The following is a 20,503-nucleotide window of genomic DNA, read 5'->3' as shown; positions in this document are numbered from 1 at the left end:
AGCTTTACAGGCTGCTGGCATGCTCTGGATGGAGGGTGAGGAATGCTCAGGACAACACCCAGTAGTGACTGCAAGGGGGACGGCCTCACTCAACCCAAATCACTGTTATTTGTCCCCAAACTGGCTGAACTATTAAGTCCCACAACCAACTTGATTTCAGATCCACCATCATCTTTCTAGACCCTTTTTCTAGTGCTTCACCAAGACATTTGATCCAAGCACAGTCTTTTATTCCATGAAAATCATTGCTCTCAACACTCTAAAGAATATTCTCTATATGACAAGCTCCAGTCCTACGGTAACTGAAATACTTTAAAGATCACAGCCAATGTGCCTCCAGAGAGAGGAAAGGGGAAAGAAAAAATACCAAACACAAACAAACATAGTATAAGCAAATGCAGGTCTCAAAAGACTGCAAATTTAAAAAAAAAAAAAAAAAAAAAAAAAAAAAAACCCAACAAAAAACAAACAAACAAACAACGAAAAAAACCCACCAAGAAAGCGTGTTACCATACAGTTAAATAAGTGCTGTCTTTAAGCCTGAAGTTCAACAATGTGAAGTGGAACATCACCATTCTTTTTCAGTTGCCTCTTTTTATTATTTTTTGTCAGTAGTTGGATTGCTATTGCAAACACCTTCACAACATACAAAAAACAAATTTGTTTTTTTTAATCCAGAATAAAGTAATGATTTTTTTTTTCCTTTTTAAATCTGATGGGAGTTCAAAAGTAAAAGAGAAACAAGTAAAACTATGACAACAGCACCTTGACATTGTTTTAATTCCAACGCTATCAGAAGTTAGAAGCAGTAAACATATATACTAACAGGAATAAAGATACTTACTGTCTAAAATGTAAACAGAATGTTTTGGTTCGATTTATTTTTCTGAAAGAGGACAGTTTATCATTAATTCACAATTGAAGCAGCATGCAATTTTATTTTATTTTTTTTTTAAATTTTTATATTTTCAATTCTTGGCAACGGCGACAAACCACAATGTTATTGAGGAATGTAATGCAGACTTTTTCATTTGCTTGATTTTCTTTTTTTTTTTTTTTTTTTTGGTTTGGTTTTTTTTTGGGGCTTTTTTTTTTTTTTTTTTTTTTTTGTTGTTTTTTTTTTTAGGTTTTTTTTTGTTTGTTTTTTTTAACTTGTGCGCAAATGACTTTTTGTTCCCCTTCAGGTCATGGATATGTTCAATAAATAGATTGTGTAACCACTGTACTGTATAAACTTCCATCATACATGCAGTCCATAAAATTAATTTTTTTTTTACCGAATAATTTACCCTGTTATGTATATATACAAATAGATAATTTTTGTCTCAATATAATCTATACAACACGAACCCACTATCTTCCCCTTTTAATGGTTAATGTACATACACAAGAAGTGTCTATCCTTATGAAGCGCCAGCCAACTCTCTTTTTGTTATCCATGGTGAGAGCTCTCACGTAAGACTGGGTAGTTCGGCACTGGGAGTTCCAGTGCCTCTTGTCTATGCCCCTGCAGCCCTCCTTTGTGTACCCCTTAGGGTTGCATTTGGTCTCGTAGAAGTATTGCTTCAGTTGGCCTTTGGGCACTGGGACTTTTTCCAGGACTGTGACGGTGGCCCCGGACATGTCCACCGCAGTCTTTTTCTCCGCTGCCGTCACCCACTCGCTCGTGCTGTCACACACGCTCAGTTCCCCACGGCGAGCCGGGTCAGAGTGGCGCCGGACCCTCATGGACATGTTTGCAGCATCCAAGTAGTTTTTGTACTCCTCGAGCAGAAAGAGCAGCGGGGGTTCCAAAGGCACTTGACTGCTTAGCATGACTCGGGAGGTGTACAAGTCTGCATCCTTGTTCTCCTCGCTGGGCTGGATGTCCTGGTCCTCGTCTAGCAGCTCCTCTATGACGTGTTCAAAAGTGTCTGCCAGCGATGTCAGTCCCCTTGAACCAGCACTGGGCCCATTTAGGCTCTCAAGGGTCCCGTGGGTCCGAAGACCTGGGTAAGCCAAGCTGCCTTGTCCTCTTAGACCAGCTTCTTTCATTGGGGCAGCTTTCATGCAACTGAAGTATGAGATAACCATAGTAAGGAAAAGGATGGTCATCACTCTTCTCACTTGGTGGAACTGTTAAAAACAAGAAAAATGAATTAAACTTACAAGGCTTGGAGTCATAAAAACTCACCTAAGCTGTCACAAGACTCGGTGCACTTTTCTAGAGAGATCTGCAGCATGCAGCTGCAACTTGTTACCAGGGATAAAGCATACTCTTGTAGAAGAGTGTGCCTTCATTTAGAGTTTCAGATAAAGCATATGCTGCACTTAGGCAACACTGATCCCAGCAAGTCAGAGTTCTCATGTGCCAAAGTCTCTCTGTAGTAAGTATCAGATTAGATATTATGCAGACCCCTCATTTATTGACTGATTACACCTATTTCAAGTAACAGCAAAAAGCAGAACTGCTACTTAGCAGTGGAGCGTTTCAGCAATAAAAGACAGCTTCACAATCATGAAAGGAAAGCCTTCCATTTCAAGTGCTAACGTAAATATTTGATTTTTAAAGATCTCTCTATGGCAAAAATAGCTCATCGATTGTATCCACAAACAAACTGAACAGAACCAGGATAAGTCACATTTGTGTTTTGAAAGCAACCTTCAAAACGCAGGAAGAAACCATAAAAATCTGAGATCAGGGCAGAAATTGTTTCCTCCTCAAGAGCAGAGGAGGAAAGTACTGTTACGAGAACTTTAAGTATTGTTACAAGAACCCCCCAAATCCTGCAGTGACAGAGAGCTATACTTTCTGTCTGATCCCAAGTGCTACTACGACATCCATCACATCCCGTTGTTATTTTTCCGCCTTCTGATCCCTGTTCTCACCAGTCCTGCTTGCTAGAAAGCAATGGCATTGTTCACATTTTTGAAGAAGCAGCTAATGCTTGTTTCAGAGCTTTTGAAGTTCATTCGGAAGTACCTCATACTTGGCAGTAAATGCTATTTCTGTTTGCCAACAGGGTGCTGTGTAGAAAGACTTACTTTATCTCCTGCAAATATGCTGTGGGAAACTAGTACTCTTAAGACTTGAACATGGAAAGGCAATTTATCATAAAACATACAAATAAAATAAAATAAAATGTGTACCAGAAAGGAAATGCCCAAAATATTGGTCTCAAAGTTTACTTAGCGAAGGCAAGGTGGAAAGTGTTTGAGTTTGTGTCCGTGCTCTCCTCACCCCTAACCCCTCACTGAACAAGATTTTGGCCAGGAATTCTCTCTACCTCAGCACAACTCTTCCTTCATCCCTCTATCTCTCTTCCTGTTTAAAAGTGTTGTTGTGGCACACATTTATTGAGATTAAACAAGCCTGACATCTGTGACTCACAGGAACATGGTGTTTGCTCCAGCCATGCAGAACATTAATATTTTGCAGATTTTTTCATCCTAGGATTTTTAAAACATTCTACAGGGAGTGTCAGATTTCTTTCTCAAAGGGAAGAGAGATATTACAGAGGTGATTTACAAAACGAGGAAAAAGATTGTTAGTCTTCCTTTATCAAACAAGGAGAAACAAGACAACTTTTGCTGTCTTGAAAAGGGCTGGCTCAGCTAGCAAACAAATGCAGACCCAGTGGAATAAAAAATAATATGCATACTACATCTTTGGAGAATCATTTTCCGTAAGACCTCAAAGGAAAAGAACCCCGAACACCCACATCACACTTTGTGACCACCAGAGCAGTGAACACAACACAGATCTTCTGGCTCCTAACCAAGTTCCTGTTATTTTTATTAAAGTAGTGCCCAGAGGTCCCAGCCAGTTCTTGACTCTGGAGGACAGAGCCTGTCTGAGCACGTAGGACCCCAAGGGACCTTCCAGCACAAGAGAGAGAGGGCACAACACAAGAGGCACCAAGACAAGCACAGGACAAGGAGAAGCACCCACCAGGTAAGCACACCTTCAAGTTAGTTGGGGGAACAAAGGAGAGAAGGATCCCTCGGACCAGGCCATGTCCTTCACTATTGTCACTGGGCTGTTTACCTCTCAAATAGTGGCTGTGCAGCTTCACTCACAGGGACACTTCTCTTGCAAGGAAAGCAGAGGACAGAGGTGCAGATTGACTTCGATAAGCCCTCAGAATTCTCTGCCCAACGGCTGTTTGATCACCAGATACAACAGTACTTCATATATCACATTAAATTAATTCTTTCTTAATCAGTTTTGGCTTCCATTTAGCGAGGAAACTGCTGTCAAGTTTGATCAGTTTACATCCCATGCAGTGACATACAACTGGCACTATTATCTGGGGTGGCACAAAACTGTGTAAAACTAGACTTTGAAAACCAAGAACTTTTAGACAGCCATTACCCACAATAACATACTGATAATACATAAGAAAACACGTCTGCTTAAAAGCCACTCCTCTTCCTCCCTTTTATAGCAGCAGAAGAGTATGTCAAAGTAAGCCTTAGCAGGACAGACACATGGAATATTGCCAGCAAGAGATCACAGATCAAACATCTATTTCTTTGTAAATGAGTCCCAGACTAAGCTGAAGTCTGCAAGCAGGATGTGAAAAGATTCTTCCCTCTATCTTGACAGTGACTTGAGCAATATACACAGCCCTTGTCTTTGGCAGCAAAATGATATCCAGTGATTTAATACGCTGAAATAATATTTTATCACCTGGGAAATATCTTCATTTTAGAAGCCATTGCAATTTGTTTTAGCAGTTGCTCAAAAATCTACTAGTTCAACATGCTACAGCAGAGTAAGATATCTCACTTCACAACCTTTCAGCTATTGTTGAACTGACATCTGAGTGCACGGTTCATCTCTTTCTTAGTGAGGCAGGACTAATATCCCAGTGTAGCACCAAGGTCACTGGAAACACTTTGGATGCCAGCTTCCAATCCTTTTCCTCTGTTCCCCGGCTATCAAACCTCCATTATATTGCAAAGATTAAAGATACTTCCTGTCCTGTTACAGTAAGTGCCTTGTAAACCCCAAACACTAACATACTACGTACATTTTTCCGATTATGAGCTGGTCACCCTGTCTGGAAGCAGAACTGTGTTGGGAACATGGGAGAAAACTGTGTTTTCCTGTTTTTCCAGCGTGCTACTACTGAGCAAGGTACTGAATATCCCCCGCTCCAAGGCCGTGCCTGGGTCACCCCAGCATTTCTGTGTAACACCAGCACCTCAGGATACCCCGGCAGACCCAGCACCCACTTCCCATGGAGGCTCACCAGTGCTGAGCAACCTGGCTGATAATTCATGTGCTGAGGGCATAAATACAACTGAATGCCAGACAAGGAGAGTAGGCACAACCACTGTAAGACATGCAGTCAGGAAAATACAATGTAAAAATCACCGACTCTGCAGTCACACAACACCCTCATGCTCTCCCTGCTCAGCTGTAGGAGGTTCAGGTCTCTACTCCACACCTTCAAGGACCAACAGGTGAAGACTGCAACCTCTTTGCACTCCTGTTCAGCCACAACTTTGGGCATAAAAGATCAAAGACTTCCCTAGGAGAGGAAATCTTGGTCCAATTGCTGTCCTGTAGACTGTTGTGTACACCCACTAACTTGTATAACATAGATATAAACCAGCCTCCTTGAGAGCAAGCCTGAAACTATTCCCTCAGGACACACAAGACCTCTGTCAGGAATCACATTTGAGACTGGCTTCCTGAATGCCATCCATTCTCATGGCTGCAAGAGCATCCTTCCTGCTTTCATGCAGCACAGCAAAGCTGTAGCAATGAAAAAGAGGTCACCCACCATGGACCAGATCTCAGGAAGACGTGACCTAGTTTGTACTTCAATAAAGTCCATACAATTACAGCTAGAATAAGGGCACATAATTGTGGCAGTCATCTCCACTAATGGGAAGGAGGCTCATTAAATGAAGGTCATGTCAATTATCTACAGCTAGTTTACATATGCAGTCAGTTACCTTGCTGTACTATTTATTTCAGTGTTTGTATTTAATGAGGATTCACCAGTTAATTGTTTTATTTCATTATTTTTAGTTATTTTAAGCAGGAATCTAGCAGCTTAACAGGTTGTATTTCCAGCAGAGAGACCCGAGGGACAGCTGTGAACATGCACTTGCTTTTCTGCATCCTGATATGTGCCATGGAAGTTGAAATAACTTTCAGTAGTGAATAGATTCATAATGCTTTAATCTCCAGAAAGGAGTGTGTGGAGGCAGATAAAATTAGCAGCAAGATGACATTCATTTTCTGCCTTGCCATTTTCTAAGATCTTTACACAAAAGTTCAATTTACTAAATACTACTGAATGCCACAGGCATGAGTTTCTGCTTTACGCATCATTACCAGAGTGTGTGCACAGATATCAAAATGGGATGCGTGTCAGCACATGAGTTGCAAAGACTAAATGCACAGAGAACAAATACTATTAACCTTTATCACATGCATAACTAGATGTCTGACACACTCTGGTTATCCTTGAGGCCATTTATGCAGCAAACTGTATAATTATTTTTTATTACTGCAAATAAAGCGCCCACCCTCCCGATACATACACATGCACACCCACATCCAATTTGTATTCTTGTAAATTGGTGCTTCATGTCAGGAAGAAGAAATCTATTTTATTTATTCTCATGTTGGTTTTCCCCGAGGTAATAACATCTACTTAGCCACAATGCCAGAGATGGCAGAGACTAAGAAGCATTTTGAAGTCCAAGATAAACAGCAAGCAAATTTACAAGTAGTGTTAACTTTAACTACAACTTTTAACATGAGAAATTTGCTTTCATCTTATGTTGCTAAATTTTGCCTGTGGTACGGCTTCTGAGAGCAAAGAAGCTCCAGCAATGCCTACACTGGCTCTAGAGAAGCGTGCATCTGTTTAAAGCACTACAAGGATAGTTCCAAGGTGCGGTTCCAAGGTTTTATCAGACCTTGTTCTCACCAGTGCATACAAAAATCACAGCCTCTCCTGAAAACCAGAGGTGGGAAAGAACCCAGAGAAAATAATGGCGAAATCATAATGCCATGACATCACAGTCCTGATCTTTCACAGAGCTGTGCATCAGAGTTTCTCCTACAGAGTTTCACCGTACCTTTCTGGACACTCAAACAGCAAAGTACACGCTCGCTGCAAAGCTCCAATTAAGGTGCTTTAATGGGCACAGAGCAGACAGTCTCCTCATTTACAAACATGCTTATGCATAAATTGGCTAAGTGCAGGGCTGTAGGGAATGACCAGCAGGATCTCTGTCGGACAGATCTCAGACCAGTTCTGCCCATACCAGGAAACAGGCAGGATGAGTGTTGGCAGTAGGTGCAAGTGAAGGAACGGCAGGCCAGACTCACAGATAGTGTCACAGCTTCCAGAGAGACAACATCCATGGAAGAGTTGTGCACTATTTTAATACTTTGACAAAGGGAGCTGATTGTTCAACCGGTGACACACATACTGCCTTTCCAGCTGTTTGTGCAGCATCCCACTCTCGGGGCACTCAAACTGCATGGGGAGCCGTGATTCCAGTTGTAAACAAGGAAAGACAAACAAAAAACCAAACAAACCTCCCAAAGGGTACTTGTGTGCATGCCACCTTTCATATCAATCTCAATGTGCTTCAAAACATTTTTGTTTTTGGTTTGTTTGGTTGGTTGGTTTTTGTTTGGTTTGTTTTGTTTGGGGTTTTTGTTTGGTTGGTTTTTAAACCAACATTTCATGTTGAAATCCCAGGGTATGCAGTGAATGTCCTCCTCAAATAAAAGCAGGTTTATTCCTGCTCACCAGAGTAAATATCATGCTGCACTTCTCTTGCCATGCCACAAATACTGTACAGTAGGGACAATACTTCCAAGCCTAAAACCTATGCATCAGCAAGTTCCAATTTCAAAATTGACTTCAGGCTCAGAAAAAACTGCATTAATCTTTTTAGAGTATATGTCGAGGTATGCTTGTGCCATTACTGTGGTCGTTCAGAAGTAACATTAATGCAATCTCCGTGAAAGGAAAGTTCACCTACAGAACACGCTACCTAACCCCTCCCAAACATGAAAAGCAGCCACAAAAACAATCCACGAAATAATTACTCCATGCCAAGATAATTCCTAGTTCCTCCATGGGAGCAGATAATTACAGTTCTCCGAAATCATTTGCTTCAAAAGCCACTAGAGCTTTACGGAATGTTAATTCAACCTGGGCGCAGGAGAACGTTAAGGCAGAACCTCAGACCTCTGAGCTGCATCTGTGGTTTGCCTTCCATTTCACAATGGCTCTTTGGTATGAAACACTCTGCTGAATCATCACAGGACTGAGCTATTCTGCCAAGTACACACATGAAGCTCCCACTGAAGTCAAGGATAATTGGCACCCGGGAGCAGGAACAGAATGGATCGTGTTGCATGCAGCCTAGTGCGGGTTGGATCCCTTGCACTGTGACATGTGTCCAGCAGCCCCGGAACAACCCAGAAGCTGCTGTACCAGTTGAGCTTGGATCTTACAGAGTGCCCTATAAACCAGTGAACAGCATGTAAAGCATCCCACGCACGCATCAGCTCTGCTGCAAGTGGCAGGCTTCCTAGGACCTATAGAACATTATGCACCCAACAGGAACGTAAGGGAAGCTTTGCCAAGGAAAATCCATTGTTAAAAGGCATAACCACCAGATGAGGCAGTCACCCGTGGTTTGGGCAGGCAGTGCTTTCCCCAGGGTACGGGGAGGAGAGCAAGGGCTATACCCGCTTAGTGCAAGACTCCTGCCTTTGCCGAGTCCCTGGCACTGCTGTAAGAGAATGCCTTGCTTTCAGCCATAGCCAGTACTTGAAATGAAGCAGATAGATTAGTGTGTTGTGATGTGCGTGAACCAGAAACTGGAAATGCCTGTTGTCAGAGCCCCTGACAGGTATTAACAACGTGCCTGCATTTGCCAGTGGTGCTATCAGTCATCTTTTGGCTGCCCGCCCTTGTGTGCAGATTTCTCTAGACACATGCTCAGTCCAGTTGTTAGCACAGCATCTCCATGGAAATGTTTTCCATAGACAGGGCAAGGCATAAAAGCTTACACTGAGGGACCGAAGCAGTTTCTGGGAGCATTCAAGTCCAAAGTCACATGGCAGCAGAACCAGAGCAGGAGCAGAAATTTTCAAGTTTGCAAAGTCACCTCAATCTACGTTAATGGAGTAATGAGGACTTGATGTTGAATAACGATACACTCATTAGGAATCCAACCCACTTCACTGGGCAGCCAGCCCCACACGTGCCCTGCTGTGACAACAGCTTTCTCTTCAGAGATAACACTGTTGGAAAACGATGTCAATATGTTAACATAACTATTGAAAACACTTTGGCAAGAAGTGCTCTTTCACCACTGATATTTTACTGTCACAGTGCAGCTCACCACAGATTTCAAAGCATTATAGTTTTCAGCCTTTTTTTTTTTTTTTTTTTCCCCACCTCCTAAGTGGTTTCATGTTGAAACAAGACTTCTGCAATTGCTATGCCTGGTACTCTATCCCTAATCTAATTTAAAAATTTGGGGCCACCTTCAACCCATTCAATAGAGGGATACACAGGGTCACGTTGTATAACCAGCAAGCCAATAGCTGAGACCCACCCAGATAATCTACCCCCCTCCTCCATTCTTGGGCAAAACACCAGTGCATGGGCTTACACACTTACAGCTATTTTCGCTTTCATTTCACAAGCTCCATGAAGGGAAAGGGTTTGGAATTACTAGAAGGGGTGAGAAGGTACATCTGGCAAAGGTTCAAGTGTTTGAAAACAAGCTTCATCAGTTGTACTGCTCAAAGTACAAACATTCAATGGAACACACAGGAAAAAAACCTGCAGCCTTGCAGGAAAAATTAATTTGTCAAACTCCTGCCTTCTCCCAGTTGTACAATGGCATAATTTCTTTCACAGGGGAGTGTTACGCTGTTCTTCCTGTGAATTACACAGACAATGGATTCTCCTCCTCCTCAATTAAAAATGAAGTTACCTGGTTCATGACTTTTCATGCTTGCCACCAGATATAACTATAGACTGTGGCATTAGGGGGAATTATTTCCACAAAAACACTGAGGTTCCTTGAAGCAGTAAGTCCCAGCAGACCTAATCCTGGTGGACACTGTCACTTCCTGGTATAAATTCATAGTGTTCCATTCATAGATTTATGCCAGTTGTAAAAGCAGCCCAGTATTTATGAGGTCAGAAAACCACGACATAAATATGCAGCCACCACCTAAACTAGAGCTAACAGCTGTAGCCAAGCAAAATGTGACAGGTTTCAGCAAAACAGCTTCCTTGTACTCAGGACTCCTGAGGGATGCAGGCATATTTGGTAATAATTACACTTTAAAGAGGAAGGAAAAAAAAAAAAGCTTTCTAGGTGTGCAGCCTAGGTCCTCCCTTCCCCCACTGCTGTAAGCACACAAATAGCCCAGACATGCCTATAAAGAGAAGTATGCAAAATCCAGCCCAATACCACCTAATGTTCCTCACTTGGGTGTCCTGTTTCACGCACAACCCCCCCACTGAAGAAAGTGGCTTTGCTGCCAGCAGAGTTCTCACTGTAAGAGCCCTTAAGCTCCAAAGGGTAGGTTTGTATATGAGATTTCAGTCATTAAATAAACAGTTCTCTAAAAAACTTCAATACCTGTCCCTTCACGTAAGCAGATCCTACTACCCTGCAGGGAAGGATGGCTTCTCTTCAAATAGCTGGGGGTGGGGGAGGAAAGAGAAAGTTAAAGCAAGAAACATTAAATTACCCAATTAGTCTGCTGGAAACAACTAAGTGTTCTCCTCCTCCCAACTATCTCCACAACATAACAGACTATCTAAAAGTCACCATCCTATTCAAAATTAAAAGCAGAGCTGTCCTGCCAGAGATCATGAGTAGCTACAGAGGTAAAAAGTTGCAAAAGGAGAGAGATCTGGTACTTATGCTACTGTGACTCCCCAGCTGAACATTTCTTGGAGAAGACACTATCAAAGCCTCCAAAGTGCTTCGCAAACGCTGAATCTCAACACGCTTAGGTGAGGAGGAACCACATCAGAAACCCTGTTTTCCCTCTGGGTAGCCCGAAAGCCACAAATATGTTTAAACATCTTACCCCCAGATTGCATAGCAAGTTGCTCCTGAACCAGAGGAGAACAGGAGAGCCCCTGGCCCCAGTCCCTCACTTCAGCCACTCCACAAAGCTGTCTTTACCATGTACATCATCCCCATATTTTGCAAATCTTTCTGTGGTAACTTAGATGTCTAACACAGAAAGAGGCTGGTTAAAACCTTAGGGGTATTATTTGGAATACATATGCTAGCTCACTTCCATCTGTGTCGTTAATTAGTTCCTGACTGTAGGTTAAATGTAGGGCATGTTGTCACGAGCCTAAGGTGGGGTGGCAGGAACTCCTGCTATTGCCATATGGCTTTTTGTTTCTTCTCTCATTCTTCAGCTTTCAGCCTCATGCTCCCAGTTTGTGGGCTCAACCATCACATAACAAAGAACAACAAGGAAAACAAAACTAGTGTTAAAACATTAACATTCTTCACCATTAAAACCTCTACGAAGTTTGATTGAAATGCAACACAAGTTCCCATCTCATCCAGAGGCTGCTTTTACCTGCAGCAAACTTGCCATGAAATTCAGGAAAGACCTATTCCCATGCAGAAGTACCACTGCACAGCTAGGGATCTACCAGCCCTATAAACACAAGCCAGGCAGCTTTCCAGGGACCAAGGATCGGCCTTAAGATGGACAAAACGAGAAGAGAAAGGCCATGCCTACTTGTAATAGGGATGTCCAGCACTTCCAGGGGATGAAGCCAGTGTAGCAGCACCATCACCATCAAAACAATAAAAAGGGTGAGGGGGGAAGAAAAAAAAGAAAAAAAAAAAGAGTTCTGGTCATCTTGTCTTCCAGTGCATCTCCACAGATCCATCTTTTCTGTTAAAATACCAATGGCTCAGGACTATCCTCAACAAAACTATGCCTGAACACGACTAATTACAAGATATGCAGAGCATCAGCAGTTCCCCTGCAGCCATTTTCTAGTGAGTGCAACTTGAATATTAACAGGTCGGGTGGTGCTTTGCAACTGAAGACTTGCTCCAAAGTGTTTAATTTAAAGTAGGTATGGAAGTTATTTATTGTGTTTTCTGGCTCTCACCGCATACCTGTCCTTCCATCAGCTAAGGGCAGGGGAAATGATTTATAGTATTTCCAAGCACAAGAGTCTATCAGTTTCATAACAGTTACGAAAATCAGAGCAAGGAAAAAGAAATACACAACGATATCCATGCTGAACAAAACAGGTTAAGAACCCAGCCACATGACTTCATGTTTGAGGCTTATGGAATTCAAGATGTTGCCTCTAGGTTTGTCAGTCTCAAAGGTAAACTTTTTTGGAGGCTTAGTCCTCTACCCAGTTTCTTCTTAAACATTTTTATTTATTTATTTATTTTTTAATGGAGGTGTGTGGAATTGACTCACATCCTTTTGCAACACCCTTGCTCACTGGTGACGTTCCTCCTACTTTTGTAGTTTCAATGGCAGAAAAGTTTTGCACAGGGGGCAGCAGCAATCTTTCACTAGTTCAAAACTGGAAAAGGACTTAAAATGAGTCTTTCAGGGAAGACAGCTTTATTCTTTGTTTTAAATTCACACGCCAAACATTAGCTTTTAGGAGGAAAACTCACTTTCAGAGATTCTTTTGCAAGTCATTACACAAAATATATGTTTCTGTGAGACGTGAAGATGCACCTGCATATTCTCTCTTTGCACCATTTCACTGGCAGCAACTTGCCAATACCCCATCAGTAAGCACCCTGCTGCTGCAATGCCATGTGAAACATCCTTCTTTGCCCCTGTAAAATAAAAACAATCCTTCTTCATCTGCAAGACATAAGCTGCCACCAACAAAAAAAAAAATCATTACATCGACACAAACTGTAATGTTTACATCTGGAAAAGCAAAAATAGAAAACTTCAGATGTGTTTATTTCTAGTTTGGATTCAACCAATTACAAAAACAAAGGATGGTCACGATGTTCAGCAGCACATTCATACTTCACCACAGTTTCCTGGCATGGATTCTGGTTAGGTCACCCTTGCCAGCTTGAACTTGTCAGTGACTTTGCTTCCCCCTTGGACTCACGCTGGCTTTCGGTACGAATTCTATCAAACAGCATTTCTCTCTTGGCATTTACGGCTCAGTCAAACTGGATTATCAACTCAGAAGGAATGTAAATAGCAAGTGAAGATCCAAGTCTTAATGGAGGCAGCCAGCAGGCACAATTACCTAGAAATACTGCAAAACAAGTCCTGTCGCTCATCCCAGCAGTGTCCACGCGCTTCTGTGTGCAGTGACAACTGTGGCTAAGAGGGGGTGATTGGTTTACTTACTAACTCAGCCTTTGAATAAAGTTTAAATTTAATTTCTTTTCTGCTCAGTGTATCACATACTGAACGCTCAACAAGAATGTCATGGTCAGTGTAAAGATGGATGAACTAAACCATATGGATACTAAATGTTGCACCAAGCTTAGAAAGTAAATGGCATAAGGGACTAAGGAATCCAGAGATCATAACCTTTAATTCCTTGATCTACACAAAACTTCATTTCTCCAAAAGCTGTTATGTTTAAAGAAAGCAGTGTTTAGATCACATTAGATAAGGCGCAAGATTAAGCATAACTCACTTTTAAAAGATATGTACTACAGAATTCTGGCATTAGTCTTTTGCTGAATTAGTAGAGAGCATATAACAACATTTTGCTCAAGATTTTGCATAGTTCAATTTTTTTGCAGGCTCCTCCTCTATGCTACATGCACGTAAAGCCTACCTGTAGCTCAATGCACATACAGGCAAGGCTGAGGTTGATGTGGAACTCCCGTGAGCCAAGAGCAGTTTTTCAAACTCTAGGTTGGTACAACAGCTCTCATGCACCCTGATATGGTATAAACAGCTTGCAGTTGCCTCCTGACTTGTGGCAAATCTCCCTGGATCACAGCTCCTCAGCTTCCCCCAGGAAAACTCTATTCCCTGAGAAGTTATGCATTAAGATCTTACCCCATTAAACTTTATGCTGACAGACTTAAAGTATCTCAAGAAACTGAAAAATCCATCCCATGGAAAGTTATATAGTACATGCAATCAACCAGTGGCTTGTCAGCTCCAGGTTTAGTTTAACTGAGGTTTAGTTGCTTTGGTTTTGTTATCCCACTGGGCATTTGACAGCCAAGGGTTAGCAGTCATTATGAAAACCCCCAAATCATACTGTGTCTCTAGGAGTCAAATAAATAATTGCACATGAGACTGTGAGTTCACTGGGTAAAAGAGACGCATTGTTTCTCTCTGTAAGCAGTTCTCCACAAATTAAATACAGAACAGCACTCTCTCAAATGCAGAGGAAGAACCTGCTAAAGCAGGTTCATCTACAGAACAAAAATGAGAAGCTGTGGGCTCAAAACAAAGAACCAAAGAGCAGATACAAGTGCATTCCATGTTGTTAGATTTGAGGGAGCAACAAATCCCTATGCACTCAACTTAACTTTGATACTCAATTTTTAAATGGAGAAAACTATGAATCTACTGAAACCAACCTAAAGGCTGCTGAGTTAATTAACATTAGGAAAAATCAGGATGTTTTCCTAGTCCACCAAATATTTATTAAAGGACAGACCCTGACAAGTAGACTTCAACAACGGGATGGGGAACAAACCTACCTTCAACCCAACTCAAATCCTTCAGGAACTAGTTCTACATTGCATTTTATTTGTGCAACCTTTAGACAGGCTATAAAGTCTCACCAACAGCTGTACCAAACCAGCACAAATTTGACTTGCAAATACTTTCTTACTGAAAGTGATGCTTCTTGTTTACCTATTCAAGCCAGACAGAGAAGACTGTATAAAACTTAATTACCTAAATGTCTAGAACAGGATTCACGGGCAGCACCTCAGTTGCAGGGCTAAAAAAGGCCCACATTCATACACTAAACTTGTACTGAGGAGGAAGGAGGATTGGGATTAATTCATTTTAATGGTGCAGGCTCCTTTGCCAGAGCCAGCCCGAGCAGCCTGTGTGGTTCGTGCATCTGTAGGTGGCAGTAGCTGCTCAGATTTTGAGATACCATAAGATGCTTATCTCAAATTTAGCAACCAGTATTCCTCCCATCCTCCTAGAATTGCCTTTCCTAATGTGAAATGTGACCCCCTCCCCCATTTCTTCATAATTTATAGTAGTCTGTAGCTGAGTCACAAGGATTTCTGCATTTTCCTAACCAAGTACACAAGAAAAGGAATGAACTGCCAAAGGATTGAGGTAATTTATAGCGTAAAGCATCGAGAGCTTCTAGTCGATCAAAGGACTCAGAGAAACAAATATAAGAACAATCATGCCTTCTGTTCTCTACAAATGCCAAGGCCAGAAATAACTGTCCTAATTAACTGGTTTCAGAAAATGACTTCTCTGAAAAGTACAATATTCTTACCAAGGAAAGTATACAACTGCCACAGCCTTATGGCAGCTGTCACCAGGGCATGAAAAAAATCCCTGAAGGAAGTTTCCTTTTGCTTTCTCCGGTTGTCCACGGTACTCATCCTCAGAACGCTGCATCCACTCACGATGGCTAAATTATGCTGTAATGGGACATTCTGCTACCACTAGGATTAGTGTTACCAAGAATCAGAATCACATCAGGTCAGATATTTTCACAGCTAACACTCTGTTCACTGGTTATAAAGGGTAGAAATTGTGCCTGAGATGAGATGGGCTTTCTGTTGCTACGACTCTTCCTGTTCAGTCAAGTCCACGGCGTTCTCAGTATTTCAGACTGCTCCATGTTCATTGTTGCTGTTGGCTGTAGCAGTTGGACCCCACCACTCTACAGTTCCTCGATAATTAGGTCTTGAATGCTGAAAGGGAGGAAAGGCTGAGCCTGACCCTACATACGACTGTCCTGTTCCGCATGGACAACTCCCGCAAACAGTGTTCCCCACTGGACTGCTCAGAGCCTGGAACTGGGAACATGTAAGCTTAAGGGACCATGGCAGAGCTGTCTGCAAGCACTGCACAGCAAAATCTATTATTTATTGTTTGAATTACAAGAGCACTGATAAATCCTTGTCAGGTACCAGGAAGAGAAGACAGGCGAGACTGTCCCTGCCTCAAAGAACCTGCAGTCAAAGAAAGATAAGACTGAATAGTAGGTAATGGGTAAGGAAAGGGAACAGTGGGATTTGTGAGTTGACAGATAGCACAGCCTACCAGCCCCATCCCAATACGTTAGGCAGTTCACTCACTACACACCTGTGCTGCTTCCTAATGGTGTATCACAGCAAACAGGAGTTGTTACACACAGCACCTTCCCAGCTGGAACTGAAGACAGTAAGTTATTGAGTTAACACTTCATTTCAGCAACACACAAAAATAGCTTGGCTTCAGTGCCTTTTAAAAGCTTCCTTTTAAAGGGTGTTTACAGCTAAGCATTACCAAGAATGCCAGTGTATGAACTGATCTAAGAAATGATTGAGAGTTTCCCAATTAAGCAGCATTTCAGCTATTGAGGAGGAACCGAGTGCTCGCAACATATGCTTCAAAACAGGTCAAGACAAGTTAGCAATTAACCTATTAAAAAGCACATATCCTTTTCTAGTGGAGCCTCCACCAATTCACACAACGCCTAACATGAGATTTCTAGTGTAGGCACAGGGCACATTCTTAGAACAACTTCTCAGCCTTTTATACAAACCGGGAAGGCAGGTATGGGATCGCACTTACTACACAAGTCACTGAGTGAATTGTTTCTCGTGTTCATGCAGTGCTTACCCATAGGAGGGCTGAGAGGCTCTCCCTCTTCCAAGTTACTCGTGACCTGCTTTTGTATCTGCACACCGCCAGAGAATTACCTTCTGAGCAAAACACGCAGCTTGTTGTGATTTCCCTACAGCAACACCAGAGTAACAGTTGCGTGCAGCGCTACAGGTACTGCAAGGACTTTTAACTGAAGCTGCTTTCAGCTCAGCGCTGTCACTGTACCCAAAGCTTTCAATCAAAAGCACAGGACCTTATTTCCCCCTGTATTCTTTCACACGTTAACGAGTCTTTAAAATCCTTTGCGTCTGTGCACTGCATTTTGTAGTATTCCAGCACACTGTAGTACTCCCATAGCACCACTGCTACAACACAATGCCTTGGTGCTAGAAGCATGCTGCTCGAAATTAAACTTTTTTTTTTTTTTCAGTTTAGTTCTACTCCCTCCAAGATAAAAGTCCTTACCCATTTTCCTCCACCATTACATCTGCATTATTCAGACAAAAAAATGTTCTTCATCTTTCTGACCTGGTTTACCCCTGATTTCACAGCCATATAACAACAGGATCTACCCTGCAGCTCCGGAAAGCAGAGAGCACTGGCAACAGGAACAGAAGGCACACTGCTTACATATGGGCTTTCCCAGCCGAGGTTCAGCGAAGCTGAACGTTAAGTGGTAGTACTACAGCAGAAAATTGTTGTGAGTTACAGAGCCCTGCAGAAAGGCTCCTATATCTAGTCGTATTAAGTAAATAGCTAAAAACATATTAAGTAAATAGCTAATACCAGCTCCTTCAAGGTATTTTAGAGCTAAAACAGAGCCATTGCCTTACCCTGAGACCAAGGTGAGGGACAGCACTCGCTCCCGCAGAACATCACTGTTTGTCTTCTCCCTCTGCCCAGGTGTGTTTGCACAGCCCGTGCCCGGCCGCTCCGCACACAGGAAGCCGTGGTGTCCCCCCGGCAGCTGCCACCTCCTCTCACCTGCCAAACCACAGCATTCGCACGGAGCCAAGAGCGGCCCCTCTGCCTGTGTTGTCTTCTACACCCAGGTTAACTCTGGGCCATCACTGGGCTCAAGCTTTCACCCAAAGGCTTGCAGGCAGCGCTCCGGCTCCGCAAGCGGAGCCATTGACTCGCACCAGGGCACTACCCCGACACAAAAGAGCAGGACAATACGACCACCTTCTCACTCGGGACAGCCACCCATGCGCAAACAGAGGAAACCCTTCGCTTCTGCACAACCAGCCACTCAAACCTAGTGATGTGAGAGTTCCTCCCACCCACGAGCAGGTGGCTCATTACCCAGCCCTTTGCTCGTATCTACAGACAACCAAGGAAATTCATTTTAAGTACTTATCACCATGAATTAAAGATTACAGAAATACTGGCTGGGGAAAAAAAAAAAAAAAAAAGTATTGCCAGGATAGATTCTTTGCATTCATTAGAACCGTGTTACTAGAAACATAAATAAATAATGACTATTGATCTTGCATAACCTCAGAACAGCAAACTACAATAAACTGAGAGGAAAAGGACATATCTTAACTGGAATGTACAAACCAAGACACCATCAACACCTCTTAAAAACAAACAAGCAAAGCAAGCGTGACCCACAGCTGTAACACCTCACGCTTTGAATTCTAGAAAAAAAAAATTAAAAAAAAAAAAAATCAGTGGGACAGCACGAGGTTTCCAAAGTATTAATTGCACATTCGCCAGCCAAATTTACCATTTAACCCGTTTCTTTCCGGCTGAAGGGGTGTCTGACCCCCCGATACGAATCCACAGCCGGTCCGCCGCTCCCCTCGGCGGGCAGCTCCAGCCGCTCAGGCCGCCGGGCTCCCTCCCTGCGCCGCCTTCCCCTCCTTCCTTCCTCCCCTCCCGGCGGGCTCCCCGCGCCCAGCGGACGGGGCAAGCGGGAGAGGCGGAGGACGAGGTGCCCATGGCACCGGATCCCGGCGAGGGTGCCCGGCGTGCTTCACATTCCAGCGCCGGTCCAGCTTCAACAAGTGCATCGCGCCCCTCCCTTGACGGCACCTCGCCCGCCAGCGCCGGGGCGGCGCCCGGACCCGGCCCTGCCCGCAGCCCGGCTCCTGCGCGGCCGGGCCGTGCCGTGCCGTGCCCCGCAGCCGGCGGAGGGAAGGAGGGAGCGAGGGAAGGAAGGAAAGAGAGGGAAGGAAGGAGCGAGGGAAAGGAGGGAGGGAGCGAGGAGGGGGCCGGGGCCCCGCCGCGCGCCCGCCGCCAGGGGGCGCCCCCCGCCGCCCCGGGGCCGCGCGCCGCGCCCCGCGCGGGGCTCTCGCGCCGCCGTCGGGGGAGCGCCCGCGGGTCCCGCGCGCCCGCCCGGGAATGGGAACGGGAATGGGAACGGGAACGGGGAAACCCCGCCGGGCCGGCAGGTGCGGGAACAAAGGGGCCCGGGCTGTCCCGGGCACCCCCACCCCCCGCGCCCTTCCCGCTCCCCGACGCCTCTCGCCGGCCAGCGCCCGCCCAGCCCCGCAGCCTCCCGCATCCCCCTCCCCGGGGCCCCGGCCCCTCCAAGTTTCCTGGCGGGGCGCCGCGTACCTTGTCGTCCACACAAAGCCTGTCCGGGTCCCCTCCGGGAAGTCACATCCTCTCCCGGGCGCCCAGTCCCACCGGCCACCTCCCGCCGCCTCGGCAACACAGGCGGCGTCTCAAGTGTCTCATCAAAGCTTTATGAGGGGCGGGAGGGCAGCGGAGCCGGATCCCCCACTCCCCGCCGCCCAACCGGAGCCTCCTGGCCCAGCCCCGCCGCCGCCTCCTCCTCCTCCTCGCCGAGCGGCTTCGCCCCCGGCCAGCGGCGGCCGCAGGCACCGCGCTGCCCCGCTTAGAGCCTCCGCACCGCCTCCCGGCCCCGCCACCGCCCCCGCCCCGCCCGCCCGGCCCCGCTCCGCTCCGCTCCGCTCCGCTCCGCTCCCCCGGCGCCCCCCGAGCGGGGCGGGGGTGTCTGTTCGCCCGCCAGCGGCGGGATATTGGTTTACTCCGCCGGGTATTAAGCAAGCCCGATCTATTTAAATATCGCTCCCGCGCTGACCTCTCCGTAGTTCGCCTATTAAGAATGCAATCAAGATAATAACAGGCATTGCTTATTAATGAGCGCCCCAGGTAACGTTACACCGGTGACTTTCTGCAGGCGCGCAGCGGGCGCTCAGGTCCCGGCGGCCCCGAGGGGGCTCTGCCCGGACCGGCACCGGCACCGGGACGGGACCGGGGCCGAGACCGACAGCGGGTCCGCCCGCCGCGCCAGAGCCCGCCGGAGGACACAGGGGCGGGCGCGGAGCCCGTGGATCTCGGGAGAAACGCCCTGCTCGGCTCTGCCCCGCCGCCCGCGGGGTGGATTCCGTACCCCCTGTCAAAAATCTGCCTGGCCGTTTCCCCCTTCTGCCCGCGCAGCAAATAGAGTAAATTATTGATAGTGGAAATTGCATGGTGGAGGCAATAATGGCATCCCCTGATTGAGTAGCTCCATCTGATCTTGGTAAAGACAGGGAGATGGCACGATCCCTGGCTGGGCCAGCTGCGGCGGGCGGGAGCGCACGCGTGTGCCGGCAGGGCACAGCGCCTTGTGCCACGTCCCACGGCACAGCCACCCACGGGACAGGCACTGACTGCACCCCCTGCCCTCACCTCTGTCCTTCCCTGCGGCCCTCGTTGGTCAAATTTGAAGCCGTTGATTTCCCCAAGAAG

The 20,503-nt window shown here is 45.3% G+C and overlaps 1 protein-coding gene across 6 annotated transcripts in view; it reads right to left on the bottom strand.

Moving 5' to 3' along the window:
- Positions 1-751: 751 nt before the first annotated feature.
- The window catches only part of BDNF (brain derived neurotrophic factor), a 37,410-nt gene continuing 17,658 nt past the window's right edge, over positions 752-20,503 (bottom strand). For 2 of the 6 annotated variants that reach the window (XM_050335240.1, XM_050335243.1), the window contains exon 2: positions 752-2,115. In XM_050335240.1, the coding sequence (XP_050191197.1) occupies positions 1,354-2,115 (762 nt within the window). In that variant the 3' untranslated portion in view covers positions 752-1,353. Of the gene's footprint in view, positions 2,116-15,473; positions 16,172-17,628; positions 18,147-18,527; positions 18,768-19,360; positions 19,522-20,503 lie in introns of those variants that run through there. The other 4 variants (XM_050335242.1, XM_050335241.1, XM_050335244.1 and 1 more) reach the window with 4 other exon arrangements.

The sequence above is a fragment of the Myiozetetes cayanensis genome, unplaced genomic scaffold (genome assembly GCF_022539395.1).
Source record: "Myiozetetes cayanensis isolate MyiCay16 unplaced genomic scaffold, myiCay2020 scf6-25, whole genome shotgun sequence".
NCBI classification, from domain to species: Eukaryota; Metazoa; Chordata; class Aves; order Passeriformes; family Tyrannidae; genus Myiozetetes; species Myiozetetes cayanensis.
Note: the sequence above shows the minus strand (reverse complement) of the source record. Positions and strands in the feature narration are given on the sequence as shown.